Raw genomic sequence first — 19,625 nt, forward strand, 5'->3', positions numbered from 1 at the left:
AATGCCGCGTACACACGGTCGTTTTTCGGCATGAAAAAAAAACGTCATTTTTCAGCATGTCCAAAAAACGCAGTTTTTCCAACTTCATCATTAAAAATGAACGTTGCCCACACACCATCGTTTTTAAAAAATTATGAACAAAGTGCGGTGACGTACAACGGCACTCTGAAGGGGGAGTTCCATTCGCCTTTGGGCTGCTTTAGCTGATTCCGTGTTAGTAAAATTTCGCGCTTTTTTGTCTGTTACAGCGTGATGAATGTGCTTACTCCATTATGAACGGTAATTTTACTTGAACGAACGCTCCCGTCTCATAACTCGCTTCTGGGCATGCGCGGGTTTAAAATGTCGTTTTAGCTCACACACGATCATTTTTTACAACCCGAAAAACGACATTTTAACAAACAACATTAAAAAATGCAGCATGTTCGAATTTTTTTTTTTGTCGTTTTTCAGAAGCTGAAAAACGATGTGAAGCCCACACACGATCATTTTAAATGACGTTTTTAAAACCGTCGTTTTTTTTTCATGCCGAAAAACGACCGCGTGTACGCGGCATAAGTCAGACAGAAAGTGCGCTCGTTAACGGACACAACCAATAGCGGTTTACCTCTGTCTTCACTTTTATTTTTGCATGTGCCACTTCTCCTAAAGTGGAACCCTGGCTATTTTTTATTTATTTTTTAAGTAGGAAAATGTTAGAACTTATGTCAAGCTTTTATTGCTGCCTATATCCCCATTGGGGGCCTCTATCCTCACTTCCTGATCTGGTGACCACACAGGACGGTGGGGCAAAACTTTGGTTTTAAAGAGTGGAGGTTGACTGCGGTCTGAAAGGTTTTTACTGGCAAAGGGCACAAGCAGGGAAATCTACCAGAGACTAAATAAAAGTAACAAAAACAGCTATACTAATGAAAACTGTAGTGTATTTATTAACTACCTGCTGATCCTGGCTGTGAAAGTATCAAAGCTGCTTCCTCTGGATGGCTGACGACGCATAAATATGACCACAAAATTTTGCCCTAGCATTTACCTGTTATTCTTACTAACTCCACCCATGCTGTGCAAACTCTTTAGGGATGTGACAGCGTTGTCACCATATAGACAGGGGTGTCAAACTCAATTTTATCGTGGGCCGCATCAGCATTATGATTGCCCTCAAAAGGGCCGGTTGTACCTGTAAGATTGGATGTCCAGCGCATCCCCTCACCTTGCATTAGATTTCAAGAGCCACCCCACCATCAGAAGTTGAGCCCCCCACTCTTCCTTACATCACAGTGCACCCCCTTTCCTTATGCTGCTTCTGGGAAGAAGCTGGATGCATTGCTTGACAACAGAAAGTAGGGGTCTGGAGGAGGACCAGAGGAGGGCTGGAGCTCTCCTGCAGCTGCAGGAGAGGTGCGAGGGCCACATGCAATGGCCTGGAGGGCCGGATTCGGCCCGCTAGCCTTATGTTTGACACCTGTGATGTAGAGAATCCAGAAACTTGGACAGCTGTACTCTGAAAAAAAACATCCGCTTTATTGATACAGGGACATTCCAAAGGCCCGTACACACTATCAGATATTCTGACAACAATCCGACCATCTGTATGCTCTATCCAGCATATCATTGGGTATGTTAAAGAGGAACTGGCAGAAGATTACCATTCAACAGTTCTCAGGTTTGTCCTTGGTGAGAGTCAACATGGAATTTTTTGTCTCTCATCTTCAGCTTAAGTGGCTCAGTAAAAATAACAGATATGCAGGTTAACTATTAACTCACTTTTACTCATGAAGAGAATAGCCATAGAAATACACCTTTGTCTTGCCGGTGTCTACTACTACTTTCTAGGAAGGTGATGCTTCAGACTTTAAAATGTCTGTCCCCTTTGCCTACTGCCTTAAAGGCACCCTTATACATGGGATAATGTTCACCCAGGCCTTCTGATAACAGCTCACTATCTTTATATCTATGGATGACTGCAGATATCCTTAGCCAACCATTCTTATGCCCTGTACACACGATCAGTCCATCTGATGAAAACGGTCTGATGGACCGTTTTCATCAGTTAAACGCTGTAGCTGACTGATGGTCAGTCGCGCCTACACACCATCAGTTAAAAAACTGATCGTGTCAGAACGCGGTGACGTAAAACACAACGACGTGCTGAAAAAAATGAAGTTCAATGCTTCCAAGTATGCCGTCGACTTGATTCTGAGCATGCGTGGATTTTTAACCGATGGACGTGCCTAATAACGATTTTTTTTCTATCGGTTAGGTATATTTAAAACAAGATTGCTTTTTTTTAACTTATGGATAAATAACCGATGGGGCCTACACACGATCGGTTTGGTCCGATGAAAACGGTCCATCAGACCGCTCTCATCAGTTTGACCGATCGTGTGTACGCGGCATAACAGAACTAGTAATCGGCCTTTGCTGGATTTTGGCTATAGATTAAGTTGTATGAGGACCAATGCGGTCAGAATAATAGAAACTTTTTGAGGACTACCATTGCAGATCTCTGCTTCTGAAAAAGCTTGTTGTCTGGTTGTGGAACGAATCGAATGTCCTAAATCCTTTCTGAAACCCAACAAGTATTCGATTTAGGCCTCGTACACACGACCGAGTTTCTCGGCAAAAACCAGCAAGAAACTTGCTGGGAGATATTTTTTTGCCCAGGAAACCGGTCGTGTGTACATTTTCGTCGAGGAAACTGTCGAGAAACTCGACGAGCCAAAAAGAGAGCAAGTTCTCTATTTACTTGACGGGAATGGAGAAATTGGCTTGTCGAGTTCCTCGACAGCCTAACAAGAAACTCGACGAGCAAAACGATGTGTTTCGCCCGTCGAGTTCCTCGGTCGTGTGTACGAGGCTTAAGGAGTTTTCATTTTTCTGCGACTTCACTGGCTGCATATTTGTTCTTTGCTTGTGTCTTTGAAAGTACCGGAGTCGGGTATGACTGCCAGACCATTACATTTTCAGCAGGATGTCATTAACGTCTGCCTTCATATTTTGTTGATCAGAAGCAGAGTTACAGATCCCTAGTTCAGAATATTTGTCTCAATTAGATATAGAATACCATTTTTAGTGGGCAGACACCAGGGTCTAAATGACTCCCTTCATCAGGCTGGGACATTACAAATGGTTGATTATAGGGGAGCACCCAGTAACAAAGGATTGTCCCACTTGAGGGTTTATTTGAAAAGTTTATTGAAGGTAACAGCCAACATGTTGGGTTTAAAAATAACAAACATGTCATACCTATTTGCTCTATGTCAGGGGTGCCCAACCTTTTGAATAGCGAGGGCCACTTAAGCAACTTGGTAACCAGTCGTGGGCCACAATGAGCGAGGGCGTGCGGATGACAGGTCACGGCTACTCTATGGGCCCTCCGATCTGCCCAGATGGAAGGGGACAAATTCCCTTCTGTTTTTTTGGATTGGAGGTAGGCGAGCGTAAATGGACATCTGTCGCTCTGTAGAGGTGAATTGAGGGTCCTATTTGGTTGGGCTGATCATGTGAAAAGGGCCTAAGACTGCTTTCAACTGATGTGCTGCAGTTTGCCCACACTGCGGGTGCAGCATAATGCACCTGTGTCTATCCTGCGGGTTAGCTGAACTTTTGCCATAGACTCCTTCTGTGGCAAAGCCGGCGCTGTAGAGGAAACATCAGCTTATGGGGCTCTGGTCCGCAGCCGCTTTCTTCCTCTACCACCAGCTTCATTCACAACACTGATGCTGTGGTATGGCAAATCGGCAACCTGCAATCTGGGCTTGCCAACCCGCTATTCCAGAGCAGGAGGTCGCGGGCCACATCAGAGGGCTCCGCGGGCCACATGTGGCCCCCGGGCCACTGGTTGGCCACCCCTGCTCTATGTAGTGGTTTTGTACAGAGCAGCCCAGATCCTCCTCTTACCGGTCCCTCGTTGGTGCTCCTGGCCCCTCCCTCCTGCAGAGTGCAACCACAGCAAGCAGCTTGTAATGGGGGCACCAGAGCCGAGCCACTCATCTGTGTGTCCATTCAGACACGGAGCCGCGGCTTGTCCCTGCCCCCTCTTACTCCTTATTGGGTCACTGACTGTGACAACAGCTGGAGCCAACTACAATATAAATCTACCCTATAGCAGTATACAACCAATATTAATTGGTTATTGAACTTGTAGTTATATTATAGTCCTGATGAAGGTTGCATAGTAGCCCGAAATGCGTTGGCTGTGAACAAAGCTTATTATCAAAAAATTATTCCAGACTGTAAAAATAGTGTTGGCTCTTCTCTCTCAAATGTTTTCCATATTTTGTGACTTTTTAAATAATCATCACCTTTAGGGCAACTGTAAAAAGAAAAAGACAGATGTCAAATGTCTACCTCTCCCCTGTGAATCTTCCACCTCAAACTGCCTTTGGCGCGGTCACATGACCAGTCAGCGCTGCGCCTGAACACTCATCTCCCCTTCAGCAGAGTCTGTGTAATCAGCGGAGGGGTTCCAAACAAGTACAACTATAAGAGAAAGGAAGGATTTTGACACCTATATTTAACTTTTCCATGTTCTCCTAAGGGCAATGATAATTAAAAATAAGGCTTTTGATCTGACATTCCAGGTTGCCTTTTACACACATTTCACAAATGTATAATTGGATCATCTATTAGTACAAATGGCAGATTTCAAATTAAAAACTAGACGTCGGCTGCATGTCCCTTGTAATTATGGCTTTACAGCATCAATTTTTCACTTTCCTTTCTATTCTGCTATTAAAGCCATCATTTCTTCAAATAGAAAAGCCGTTTATTATAGCAGAGTCACCTTTTAATCCCATCATGGGGTGATCTGAGATTGTATTTCAACGCCCTCACACACCCACCATTGCCACCCGGGGCATGGAGAAAGGTGGCAGATTGCCTCTGGGGGAGGCCTGCCTACTCCCAACTCCTGCAGTCCGGCTCCTCTCTCGAGTACACGCACAAAATACACTTAAATTTTTTTTAAAAAAAATTACTTTTTTCCTTTAGAAATGTAATTTTGCTGCGTGGCTGTTCTAAACATGGGGAAAATGCGCCACTTTACAGGTATACTATAGACACCCCCCAGGTACAAAATTTAAAGGAATATTTCACTTTTATTGTTTCACTTTAAGCATTATTAAAATCACTTTTTTTTTGCATTGATCCATGTTTTTCACATTCGTGTGCCATAGACTTTAACGGTGTTTGCGTGTTTGAATTTTTTTTTTGCATGTTCGCAAGTTCTGGTGTGAACCGAACCGGGGGGGGGGGGGGGGTTATTCAGCGAATATGTTGAAAAAAAATTGAGAAAAATATATAAATATTTAAAATGTACAATTAAATATACAGATCTATATGTCCGATGGAGAAGAAGAGACGGGGGATTGGAGTCCAAAGAGGGACATGTGAGCAATGTGAACTATGCAGGACAGTCAGTTATGTTAGGAGCGGGGGCAGATAGGGATTCATAGGCTGCATAATTGTCATAGCTTCTTCTCTGGTATGAAACCTTTGAGAAGCTCTAATGTCTAATGCTTGGGAAGATTGATACATATACATTCTAGAAGTCTGGATTTGATTGCAGTTATGACTTATTGATCTCTTTGTAGCTGAAGGCAGGCTGTACATTAGCAGCTTTTCTGCTTTCATTGAGTGTTTGCTATGTTCAAGTGATCAAACAATAAAACATGGAGTAAAGTGTTTGTTATGTTCAAGTGATCAAACAATTGGAGCAAATTGGACCATGCTTCACTGTTTTTTTTTCCTTCCTCTGGATCAACTGTGGATTTAGAATTGTGTATATGGAGAATTTCTATTTTTTTTGGTTGAACTAGATCAGGGGTCTTCAAACTACAGCCCGCAAGCCACATCTGGCCCACAGATTTTATCTAGTCCTCAGCAAAAAAAAAAATACCCTGGCTAGGTGGCAGTGGATGTGCATCATAACACGCAGACTGGCACATCCGCTGCCAGCCAACCATCCACGACCCTTCTCCAGTCATCCAGGTGGGCCCTCCTGAATGTAAGGGCAGACTGATGGGCACTCCTGGGTATAAGGGGGACTCTGATGGCCACTCATGGATGTAACGGAGACTTTGATGGACACCCATGGATGTAAGGGAGACTATAAAACTTTTTTTTGCCCCACAAATATTAGTAAAATCCACAATGTGGCCCATGTACTGAAAATTTTGGAGAGCCCTGAACTCGATGGACTTGTGTCTTCTTTCAACCTAACTATGTAAATGACAACACTGCCCCTCCATAGCTACAGTACAATGCATTTTCGTTTTTAACTATAGGGCAAGAAGTATGTCAATTACAGGGTATAAATATAGGATAAAAAGCCTAAAGAAAGTAAAGTAATACAACCACCACATCTAAAGAGATTGGTAAGCAGCTGTATATTGCACTTTTGTTCTTGGGTTTTGGGTATACTTTAGGATGGTGCCCAATGGGTATCTGAGCCATAGCTTGGCCATAAAGAAGGTGACTGGACAGCAAACATTTCCCAGCCTGAATACAACCAATAGGTGATGGTTCTGAGATCAGAGACCTCACTGGTTCACACACTTGCCCCAATTGTTCATGTTTTGTATTGCATTTGTCGAAACTGAAATAAAAAATGAGAAATGGTTTTGGATAAAGAATGTATAGTATCTCCGAGGAAAAAGGGAAGGAATTGTCAAGGGCTACTCCAAAATAGTTGTTGTAAATTCCATTGCATTTGCATTTAGAAGGTGAAGAGCCCCACTGATGTGTAGGGACACAAAAATGCAGGTTCAGACGTGGTCCTCATCATGTTTTGCGACAAATATCGCTTCTTCAGGAGGAGTCAACCATAAATATCTATAAAGAGATACAGTACTCATAATTATGTCAAAAAAGCTGTTAAGAACAATAGCTACACTACCCTTATTATTGATTTTTGGATTAGTAGGCCAGCGCGACTCACCAGATGGAGGTCCAAAAAATGGGGCATCAGATTGCAGTAGAGACACTCTGTGACGGGTAATTGCAATATCCCCATTGAGAATATCTGACTTAAAAGTGAAGTAAATCACCCCAATGGGCACACAGACATCGATAAAACCTTGCCACATGTTCAAACCCTTCCACACTCTGTCAAAAACGATATAAAAAATGTTTTGTTCATACGGTAGCACAGTAAAGCTTATTTAGAACAGAAGATATTCACGTCTCATTCCATCTCATTTCCCAAAAATAAGAAGGTTATTCCTAATTATAGGGCAGTGATCTGAGCCATGCAACATTTAGAGTACTTGTTTATAGTGTAGGTATAGCCTAATTGTTTCAAGGTTTTTAGCCATTATCAATGCAGTGTATGGAAATCTTGGCTTCTGTGGAATAGGTGCGAAACCTTTTGAAGAGCTAGGGCCACTTAAGTGATTTGGTATCTGGTAGTGGGCTACATTGAACTATGGGATTTTACCGCCCCCCAAACAACAAATGTAAATGAGCCCTTATGGTCTTGAGCCCCCTATAAGGCTGCTTTCACTTTGATTTGCTGCGGTTTACCTGCCCTGCGGGTGCAGCACAGTGCACCTGCAGCTTTCTTGCAGGTTAGCTGCACCTTGCCATACACTAAAAGCTATTATGCCCAATGTATGTGCTGTTTAACACACTGACCTTATTTTCCTCTCGCAGCTGCTGCTACCATCGCAGTCCAGGCTGCTGGAAAGGACTAGAGGTGGGGTGCACTTAGTATCACTCTGCCTGGGACAGGAGGTGGCGCTACAGAGGTAGCATCTGCCTATGTAGCTCCTGCTCCCTCTGCGGCTGCCTGCTCCCTCCGCTGCTGGCGCCGGCTCTCTGCTCTCTGATTCTCTGGGATGGCTGGTTGGCAAACCTATATTGCAATCAACGGATTGCTGACTGACCCCAGGCATGCACTTCCCTGGTTTGAGGCCACGGCCCACATCAGAGGGCTCCGCGAACCACAGGTTGAACATCCTTGGAGTAGGGCTAATCAGTGCATAGGACAGTAAGGCTTCTTAGAAGGTATCCACATGTCTCATCCCATCACATATCCCAACCACAACCATAAACCATGGCTTCTATGGAGTAGAGCTTGGGACGCGATGAGACAAAATAACCATACAGGTTATGATGAGAAGGTACAAAAACAATCAAAAAGCTTGCAAACCAAATCAATGCGTAGCACAGTAAAGCCTTCTTATATCTGAAGGTACTTCTTAATACATCAATAGATCATTATATAATTTTACCAATAAAAAAATCCAAGCAACATCTTGTTTACACATTATGTTCTTCTTTCAGGACAATCAGGAAGGGCCCTCCAGCGAAGGAATTTTCGTGTCCAAGATAGTTGACAGCGGCCCAGCTGCCAAAGAAGGCGGTCTTCAGATTCATGACAGGATTATCGAGGTATGTGAAATCTGTCTGGTTAAAGTTCCATGTCAAAACTGATGAGAGGTCCGTGACCTCCCTGCTGAAGGAAAGCGGTATTAGATGTTGAGTATCTTCAGGAAGTGAAGTCCATCAAATGCTGATGGAATGGAGTCACAGATGACCTTTGTGTCCTGAAGCACATCTTCTATATTTAGGTACACGGCTGCATATTGCTACGTGTCTTGACTTATCGGGAACAGGACGATCTTTTTACATTCTGTGTTTGTGGCTAACCACACAATTGAGGCAATATGTGACATGTTATCATGAGTAAAAAACCTGGACCTTCTTCTTTTACCAGCCTAGACTCTGAAAATCAAAGATGGCTGAGATTCCGAAAAGCAAAAGTAGCTGAAGGAAGATCTGTCTTTATAACCCAATTGGAATTTTCTCTCGAAGGAGAACCATACAGGGCTTCCATTGCAGACCTCCTCCCGGAAATGCAAATTTCTTGGCTTCAATACTTCACCGGCCTGGAGCATGTATGCAGATTAGTAAATGAGAGTGAACACAAAGAGCCTGATCTGTATACTTGCTCCAAGGCCTTGTCTTTGAAACGACTTAAGTCATTGGATTAGCATGAAAGTCAAGAAACCTGTAGTTTCAGTGTAATTGAATGATCATGATACTGTCAAAATACTCAATTTGTTCTTGGACACAAGTTCTAAATTTTAACTTGTACTTTCAAAGAGAGAGGTCAGCAATGGCAGCTTCCATATTTACTTGTTCTAGGTTTCCTCTAGGGCATATTTATATTGTGAACTCTATGGGCTGGTTTACAGCAATCTAATGTGGTCAGACAAAGATGGGCTATGGATGGCCAAGCAGCTTTATAGTTGAAAATGTTGGAACCAATAGCTTTTTTTGTTACTTGCAGCAATCCTTAATTTCCAGTGCAGTACGGGAGTATAAAAGTAAAATTCTGATTACTGTGTTCAGTAGAAAAATGTCCTCTTTACAGCGACCCTGTAGCTAGGATAGAACAATTCAGACAGAGCCACCTGATAAAAGGTGTTGTCCAGATAATGGTGAGTCGATTATTTGCTCTGTTGCAGAGCTATGGGCACCATTGCTGTCCGGCTCTTCTAGGCGTGTTGGATAGTATGCCCCTCTGCTGCATGCTGTCGTTACTCCTGCCTAATGCTCTGTCACCACTTTGTCCTTTAATGATGTTGGTAGGACGAACCTCATACTACTATAAGGGAAATGTTGGCTGATACGTCTGGAAGAGAGAAAAAATTGTCGTTACTGCCATCCGAGCAAGTAAATACGCAGCATCAACTTTTACTCTTTTGATTGTTTTTATCCCAGAGATAAGGGGACCTGTCAAGTATTGAAATAACCACATGACAAGTGCAAAATTGACATTACCAGTCTCTGACAACCAAACGGTGTGCATGTTCTGGCACAGTGAAGATGAATATCTTCAGCTTCTCTTCCTTTTTAACCAGTATGCAACCTTAGAGACAGCGAAGGGCAGTTTCAATCTATGGCTTCCTGCACGTGTCTTTTCTGTTGTGACATATTCCTTTTAAAGTTTCAGTTATAAGGCCAAGAGTTTTTGTCTTGTCATTGCTTTGCATTTACTTGATTGCCTGCTTTGGCATACAACCACGGTCCCTAAGTGACGGGTACTCTGGCAGGAGCCGCTAAAGCACCAAAGAAGTTTACTGTCATCCCGGAATGAAGCTGTCAGTCTGTCTTGCCAGGTGCCCCCTGAACTGTGAATATTGGTGTAGCCTTGTGTATTGTTTATGTTAAGGATTATTCTGTGAGTGTGTTTTAGCTGGTTGTAAAAGGATGGTGTTTTAATGGCTTAGCTTCCCGTGTTCGAAATTACGTGCAAATAGAATTAAAATAGTTGTCCCATGATGATGAATGGGATTGGGAAAGACTAAAATCTTGCTTTGAAGCTGAACTCGAGATAGGCAAGTAAATACACACAATTGGTAATCTGTTCTGCCAGTTTTGTGGCCCTAGGTACAGCCTATAAGACAGCACACTCAAGTTGACGACCTTACTTTTCTCCACCATCGTTAAAGTAAACCTATGGATTTGTTTTTTATTCTAACTTTGCTCCTGATCTATAGAGGGAGAACGTTAATTTATTTTTAGTGGGTGTGGGGTCCCCAAAACCCATATGCTTTTTTATGTATATAATTACCTATAGCTTGTGCAGTTGGCCTATGACTTGCCCCCACTGTTTAGGAGATATTTACAAAAATCAGGGGCGCCAATGACACCGGTGCAGGTGCACTTTAGCAACGGCGATTATGCCGTTCCTAATGGAAGCCGTTGCTTTTGATCTGAAGTAACGGCACAGGTATGTATGTATGTATGTATAATCCCTCTTTCAGCAGAAGTCTTGTTGAGTAGAGACGTATGTTAAAAATGCAAATTCAGGTTAAAAGACGTTTGAATGATTTAAAATGAATATATTAGATATATAAATGTTGTGTTTTTTTATTTAAATATTGTATAGTTTATCTTTAATGCACACTGAAAAAGTCATCCTTTTTTTAATGGATAGTGGTGGGCGGCATTTTAAGTCATCATCTCCTGGCTCATGGCCTTCCAACTTTTCAAGAACAGCTGCTGAATAGCAAAAATCCATAACGTTGATTGTTCCTGCTAGTTGCTGACTTGTGAACCTCTTTATTTAAGCTGCATGCCCCATGGCTCCTGCAAATTGTTGACTGGCTCTTAACTGGACTGAGAGGTTCCTAAATTATCCAGAAATCTGTACACTTGGTACTGGTAGCCTACTCAAATATCATACAAGATGTCTTAATATTTGAACAGCTTATTTTAGGCATCCTCTTCCTTTTTAATAGCCTGGCACAGCTATCAAACAGAAGACAAGACAGCTCTTAATTATGGCTGTGTTTAAAGTTAAATAGGATTAAAACGTTGCTTAATGAGAGATTCCCCGTTAAGCTGTCTAATCTTCCCCTAAAGACGTATCGCTGTTTTTTTTTTATTTTTTTATTTTTTTTACGACTCTTCATAAGACTTGGTGATGGATTCTGAAAAGCTCTCCTTTCGTGAATCTGAAAATAATGAATGAGAGCTGAGATTTAATAAGATATAAGCAGATAGAAAATACCCAGTGCCAAGGATTTCCCTGTGATCATGGAACTGTCAATTTGTTGCAATGTACATTCCTAATCTACCTTTGGCTGGAGGCCTTGCTGCAGTATGACAGTTTTTGGGCTTGACAAGACGATTTTCCAGAGATTTTCCCTGAAGATGATGAGTTCAAGAAGCCATATGCCTCTAGTGCCTTTGTTTAAGCTATAAAAGAGATGTTGGGGGGGGAGACAGGGTGATTCAAGGATACAGAAGTTCAGTTAGTAAAATTGAGATAATTTGTATGGAAATATCTCAGATCTTTAAAGTAAACCTGTAGTTGGCATGTTCAGGGCAAATAAACAATTTTAATACGGCAGTTAGCTTTCTGGATATGTGCAAGTTCTAACTCAACAGTGAGTCAGAGCTTGCACTTGGCTAGGGACATCTCCGTTGCCCCCAGTTCTTAGGCCTGGTTATAGCCTGTCAGCCACTGATTCCGGCTAGGCTAGGGAGAGTAACATATACTCCTTGTCCTAGCAGTGCCAAGTTTTTCTCTTATTGGCCAACAGGGAAGTGGAAGACCAACAATAGGACAGTACTGTATGTGCCAATTACCCTGCATGTTCTAAAGCAGTCTTTATCAAAGTTTTTGACAGAAAAAAGCCTTGAAATAATTTTTTGGTCTCATGGAACCCCTGCTATTAGCTACTATTTCTACAGCTCACTGTACATTAGTGTGACGGTAACTAGGAAGAATGCTGCTTCCATTTGCGGTCATTGGGAAGAGGACAGATAGCTAAAAAGGTCATGGTTGTCAGCGGTTACTTATCTAAGAGACAGAAATTGGTCATTGCTCAAAGATCTCCTAATAACCTATGGAGGAACCCTAGGGTTCTATGGAACCCCCATTGAGAAAGGCTGCCCTAAGGCTTCATGTACACTGGCTGATCCTTAACTCACATTTAGGAGCTTTTGGTGTTTTTTTTTGCCAAAGCCCTTAAACACTAGTCAATAAAAGTCTCTGGGGTTGACTTACTAAAGGCAAATAGTCTGTTTACTGAAGGACAGTAAACTGGCCCTTTGTTTAGAAAGTTTGGAGACCTCTGCTGTATATAAATATATCCCAAAAAGAAAACAGGAAGTTAAAGCGGAGCACCATCCAAAAGGGGAAGTTCCGCTTGTTTGCTTCTTCCCCCCCCTCCAGGTCCACATTTGGCACCTTTTGGGGAGGGGGAACTGGTGCCTGTTTTTGACAGGTACCAGTCCCAACTTCCGGGAGACCTGGATGTGGTGAGGTCCCCTGGAAGTTCGGCCCCCCTAATCCTTCCTCCGCCGACCGGGTCAGTTAGAAAGCGCAGCGTTCTTTCTCGCATGTGCAGTAGGGGACTGGCTGTGAAGCTGAAGGGCTTCACTGCCCGATTCCCTTAACATGAATGGCGGCAGCAGCAACCAAGAGCCCATCAGAAAGTCAGCTGGGGTGCGGACATCACTGGATTCCAGGACAGGTACTGTAAGTGTCCTAATATTAAAAGTCAGCAGCCACAGTTTGTAGCTGCTGACTTTTTATTTTTGGAGGGGGGGGCTGGAGCTCTGGTTTAATATTGCCTTGGGTATCATGAGGACAAGGAGACACAGCAATAAAAACATTATAGAGGATCCCAACCCATTTTCACTTATCTAAATATAAAAAGAAAGAGTCCTGTTGGGAGTTCCATACTGGCTGATGGGTGATCCAGTGACGTGAGACGATTTTAATAATATGGCTCATCAAGATACGTCTCTCTTCTTTCAGTTATATCTGTGCATCAACAGCCTCATTAACAAATATTATGAATGTTCAAATCAAAACCTACCTTTTTATATAAATTTGAGACAAATATATAGCGAATCTAATTCCATTTCTGGAATATAGATTTGATCTGATACCAAGGTGCTTGGCTCTGAATAACCACGGTTCATATATTTTCCTGAACATTTATAGAACAATAAAGTGAAAATATTTCCTAGTCATAAGTAGAATGTATTTTCTTTAAATACTGGCTCCGTTGCAAAGTTGTTGGCAAGTCATCAGCTTCAACTGGTGCTATTCTGATTTCTCTCTTCGTATGTGATTTCAAGAAATTAAGAAACAGCTGTCGAATATCGCTCCCTCTGGCAAGAGAACAATATCTCTCTGCTCGTATTCTGCTGATAAAACCCCGTCTGGGATTTGGGGAGGCAGTGGTTTTAAATAATAGCCGTGGTCCAACATTTATGTTTAGCCAAGCCCTCATAGCATTTTCATGATTGCAAAGCAGTGTAAAAATTAATAGAACACAGATTACTGGGCGAGCCTCAGAACAGTCATACGAAAATGTATTTCTTTGGGATTAAGAAGACCATGAAACTACAAGTGCCTCTATCAAGATAATCCAGATTTGTAGAGTTGAGGTCACTGTGTTACAGACACAAATTACAGGCCTGGAGGAGTTTACCATTTGGTTAAAAAAAACTTTTTTTGTTCTTTTTGTCATGAAACTTTGTTAAGAATTGTTGAGTTTTTTTTAAAGTGCCCATTGTCTCCTTTAGTTGAGGAAAGTGAAAAGAAATTGCTGGACTCGTAGGTTTATTACTGGTATTGTTATGTTATTGTATTACTGTTGGTGTAAATGTGCTAGTTCCTGGGCAGGCGGCTTCTACACCCCAGAAGATCTCCACAGTCTCCTAGGCTTGTAGTGTGACGTAAAAAGAGATGAAATTTAAGCACCACACCACTGCTAAGAGATTCAAATACAATTTTATTAGTAGCCAACGTGTTTCAAGTTACCCCTACATTTGGCCTTGATTGGCAACAAAGTGAACAAAACAGAAGTGAACTGGACCTCCAATGGTGCTTTTTCCGGTGTAAATTTAAAGCACAGGCCTAGTCAGCAGCTTGTTTGGCAGCCCTGTCTCTGTTAGACCTTCTGTAGTACCTTTCTGACTTCAAAGAAATGTTCCCAAACTGTAAACTCTTCAAAAATGGAGGTGACATGGTCTTAACATGGTTGGAATTGGGGGGTGTGTGGGAAATTGGGATGGTCTTAAAGTGTACCTGAAGCAGATGAACTATGTAACCAAAAGGTCATCACACCTACATTCACAACTCGTTGGACATCCCATTAATCCTAGTTCTTTGTGACGATAATGGCAGCCACATCTATGGCAAGGCTATCCAAAAGATTTTGAGAGCCTGTGTCTACAGAAATTTTTGCCTATTCAGCTAAAAGAGCATTTATGAGGTCAGGTATTGATGTTGAAGAAGACCTGTTTACAGTTGGCCCCCAATTCATCCCAAAGGTTATCAGCAAGGTTGCGGTCAAGGTGTAAGGCCTCGTACATACGACCGAGTTTGTGTGTACATTTTCGTCGAGGAAACTGTCGAGAAACTCGACGAGCCAAAAAGAGAGCAAGTTTGGCTCGTCGAGTTCCTGGTCGGGCTGGTTTCTGACGAGAGACTTGAGTGTGTGTATGCTAAGAAACCCGCGCTTGCTCAGAATAAAATATGAGACGGGAGTAAAAGTAACATTTGTAATGGAGACAACACATTTTTCAAGCTGTAACAGACTGAAAAGTGCAAATTGTCTCTTAACAAATTTTTACTTAACACGCAAACACATGAGATTAGCAAAACCAGCCCCAAAAGTTTAGCCAGTGGAATCGAACTTCCCCTGGCTTTGTATGTGATGTACGTCACCGCGTTTGAGAACGAGGAGATTTTGTTTTGACAGTGTGTACGCAAAGCAAGCTTTTCGAGTTTATCGACAAGCCTAACAAGGAACTCGACGAGGAAAACGATGTGTTTCGCCCGTTGAGTTCCTCGGTCGTGTGTACGAGGCCTAAGTTGTGCAGGTCACTTAAGTTCTTCTACATTTAACTTATCAAACAATGTCTTAATGAAGCTATATTTGTGCACAGGGTACAGTCATGCTGGAACAGATAAGGCCCATTCCCAAACTGTTGCTAACTAGGACATATCATAATGCAAATTATGCAAATATAGGGCAAATAGCTTAGACCAATGGAGCAGCAAGGAGGAGCGGCTTTGGGGGATCGGACATACAGAGAGGAGGAAACCTGCAGGATTGAGCAATAGGGTATTTCACCCAGTTCTTTACCCCCTAGACCAAGAGTTCCCCAACTAGGGTTCTGGGAAACCCTGGGGTTCCACCAGAGGCTATTCTGAGTTCCTTGAACAATGAGAAGTTTCTACCTCTCAGATAAGTTCCAACTGACACATTTGATTGTTTTAGCGATCTGTAATGCCCTGTACACACGATCGGTTCATCCGATGAAAACGAACTGATGGATTTTTTCATTAGATATACGATGAAGCTGACTTTCATCAGTAGTGCCTACACACCATCGGTTAAAAAAACGATCGTGTCACAACGCGGTGACGTAAAACACAACGACGTGCTGAGAAAAATTAAGTTCAATGCTTCCGAGCATGCGTCGACTTGATTCTGAGCATGCATGGATTTTTACCGATGGACGTACCCACAGACGATCGTTTTTTTTCTATCGTTTTTTTAACCATCAGATCATTTTAAAACAAGTTCCTAGTTTTTTAAACGAGGGATAAAAAAACGATGGGGCCCACACACGATCGGTTCGTCTGATGAAACCGGTTTTCATCAGACAAACCGATCATGTGTACGCGGCATTAGGGGGGGAATTCTTCCTAATGACCAAAAGTGTAAGGAACATTGTTCCCACTGACCATTACTCTAATGTATAATGAGTTGTAGCTACGGTACTTTTTAGCAGGGGTTCCCTGAGATTGGAAAGTTATTTCAAAGGTTATTGTGTATTGAAAAGATTGAACAAGCAATTAACACTTGAAGGCCTCACTGCAAGGTGAATTTTTAAAGCCAAACCCAAGGATAAGCAAAATTGTCTAAATATGAGGCCTCGTACACACAACCAACCGAGGAACTCGTCGGAAAAGACACATCGTTTTCCTCGACAAGTTCCTTGTTAGGCTTGTCGAGGAACTCGACAAGCTTGCTTTGCATACACACTGTCAAGACAAAATCTCCTCGTTCTCAAACGCGGTGACGTACAACACATACAATGGCAGGGAAAGTTCGATTCCACTGGCACAACCCTTGGGGCTGCTTTTGCTAATCTCATGTTACTGTGTGTTAAGTAAAAGTTTGGTCGGAGACGATTTGCACTTTTCAGTCTGTTACAGCGTGAAAAATGTGTTATCTCCATTACAAACTACTTTTACCGAAGGTGCGCTCCCGTCTCATACTTTATTCTGAGCATGCGCGGGTTTCTTAGCATACACACCATCGCGTTTCTCGTCGAAAACCAGCCCGACGAGAAACACGACAAGGAAATTGAGACTCCCGTCGAGGAAAAACGGTTTCCTCGATGAAAAACGTACACACGATCAGTTTCCTCTGCAAAAAAGCTCTCCCACCAAGTTTCTTGATGGATTCTGTCGAGCTTCTCGGTTGTGTGTACGAGGCCTAAGGCCTCGTATACACGACCGAGGAACTCGACGGGCGAAACACATAGTTTTGCTTGTCGAGTTCCTTGTTAGGCTAGGAACTCGGCGAGCCAATTTTCTCCGTTCCCGTCGAGGAAAAAGAAAACATTCTCTCTTTTTGGCTCGACGAGTTCCTCGACAGTTTCCTCGTCAAAAAATGTACACACGACCGGTTTCATCGGCAAAAAAAAAAAAACAGCAAGTTTCCTGCTGGTTTTTGCCGAGAAACTCGGTCGTGTGTACGAGGCCTAAGAGTTATGTATATACTTCCATTAATCTCTGCATTAGCATAAAAAACCTTCTGCTTTTACAACTCCTTTAATTATAGCTAGAATTCACTTTTAATGACATTTAAAATAATATACGGTATCACCGAATTGAATTTCGGTCTTTTTTAATCTGTCTAAAGTCTGGTTTTAGCATGACCTTATAGTGGGATTTTACTGGTGACTGTTATGCTGATAGGAGCTTTCTTTAAAAGGAAACCACCATTTTGCTGATGGTCATTAGCTTCTGTTAAAATTACGAATGGCGCAGTGACAAAGTCTCAAGTTCCTGAAGACAATTGTTACAATATGACTGCACTTTGATGTGGTGAAGATCTCATTTTTGCAATCTGGGGTTGATGAGCAACCTGACAGTTTAAATTGTACGACTTCTGCTTGTGATTTCTGGCTGGCTGCAAAAGGCCATAACTTCCCCTCGATATAGATGTGAACTCGCTGTGGCGTAACTGTGTTTTGTTGTGTTTTTGTCTTCCCCATGGTGATCTGCCTGCTAAAACTGATGGGGGTGCTGTACATTTCAACAAATCGTGTCCCGTTATTGAAATGTCATTTAGGGAAACGTTTCCACCGCTAGTCAGCGAAGGAGAGTATTGTTGTTAAGCCCCTTGTGTCTTGCTTCCACGTTGATAAGTTTAATAAGCTTGTGGTTCGTATTTTGGCCAGTGGAATTAGGAAAAGTTGATGCTTCAATGTGTCTGGTTGATGAGTCAAGTCATTTTTTTTCCCCATTGTCTGTGAACTAAATTTAAACGCCATGGCGATCTAAAATTGATATTTCAGTTTTGAATAGGCATTGGTGAATTAAAATGTAACTGCTCTTTTATTGATTTTTTTTTAAGAAAATGGAAATTCAGGCCCGGATTCAGAAAGCCCGGCGTAACTTTGTGCCGGCGTAGCGTATCTCAGATACGCTACGCCGCCGTAACTTAGTGAGGCAGGTTCTGTATTCATAAAGAACCTGCGCCCTAAGTTACGGCGGCGTAGCGTATGTGGTCCGGCGTAAGCCCGCGTAATACAAATTATCCAGGCAGTGGGCATGTTGTATGTTAAAGCGGAGGTTCACCCTCAAAATGAACTTTCCAGCATCCTTAAAGCGGAAGTAAACCCATCAATTTAACAGTTTGAAAAAGCAGTTACATTCCTGGCATGCCGGGAATGCTAACTGTCACATTGGTTGTGCTCTCAACCAAACTGTCAAACCTTCCAATGGCTGGTGTCATAACTGATCACGTGCAGCATCATGGCAGTTGAAGTTTAAACAGAGGCCAAGACGTGCCTTAGCAGCCGTCAATCAACTCCTCTTCGCTTAGAAACGCCCATTCCCCGCAGGATTCCCCGCTCGGAGCCGGAAAACAAGGGCTCATATAACGATAAGTACAAGTAAAAAAAAAAAAAAAAACAGCATACTGCAGATGTTAGCAGTATGCTACAGCTAATGTAAAAAAGTGGATTTTTGGGTGAACCTCCGCTTTAATGAATAGTGACCCCACGTAAATGAAGTTTTTTACTAACGGCGCATGCGGCGTCCGTGGACGTATCCCAGTGCGCATGCTCCAAATTACGCCGCAAAGCCTCATTGGTTTTGACGTGAACGTAACTTACGCCCAGCCCCATTCACGGACGACTTACGCAAACGACACAAAATTCTACACTCGTCCATACCTAACATTGGCTACGCCTCATATAGCAGGGGTAACTTTATGCCGGAAAAAGCCTTACGTAAACGTTTCTAAATCCGCGTATCTACCTAATTTACATATTCTATGCGTAAATCTACGGAAGCGCCACCTAGCGGCCAGCGTAAATATGCAACTAAGATACGACGGCGTAAGAGACTTACGTCAGTCGTATCTTAGCCAAATTTTGGCGTATCTTGCTTTCTGAATACAGAAAGAAGATACGCCGGCACATCCTAGAATTTACGTGGCATATCAATAGATACGCCAATGTAAATTCTTTCTGAATCCGGGCCTAAGTATTTCATACTGTGACAAGACAGGACAGCTGTACACAGCATCTGCGCAATGACAACGAGGGGCTGGTGTATTACTGTTATTTCGTGGGATCCTTGAAGTTTTTTTTCTCTTGGATGGTTCCATAGCTGTTCTACTGTGACAATCAGCTGGCGAACCACCCATATGCACCAACTCCAGACCTGAACTGGCCAAGGCCTCAATTCTGATTACAGCATACTATATCTGTCTATCTGCCTTTTTTTTTTTTTGCAAATTTAGCGCAGTCCATATTCAAAAACCTCTTTCTGTATTTTATGTTTGCATTTGATGAATACTGCTGCTTGATTTAGCTGCAATAATTGTTTTCACAAACTTTGC

The 19,625-nt window shown here is 42.5% G+C and overlaps 1 protein-coding gene across 2 annotated transcripts in view; it reads left to right on the forward strand.

Annotated features, from left to right (window-relative positions):
• PDZRN3 (PDZ domain containing ring finger 3) overlaps window positions 1-19,625 on the forward strand; it is a 308,954-nt gene that overhangs the window by 40,262 nt on the left and 249,067 nt on the right. For both annotated transcript variants that reach the window (XM_040359060.1, XM_040359061.1), the window contains one exon: window positions 8,284-8,391. In XM_040359060.1, the coding sequence (XP_040214994.1) occupies window positions 8,284-8,391 (108 nt within the window). The remainder of the gene's footprint in view (window positions 1-8,283; window positions 8,392-19,625) is intronic.

This window comes from Rana temporaria, chromosome 7 (assembly GCF_905171775.1).
Source record: "Rana temporaria chromosome 7, aRanTem1.1, whole genome shotgun sequence".
In the NCBI taxonomy this organism is placed as follows: domain Eukaryota; kingdom Metazoa; phylum Chordata; class Amphibia; order Anura; family Ranidae; genus Rana; species Rana temporaria.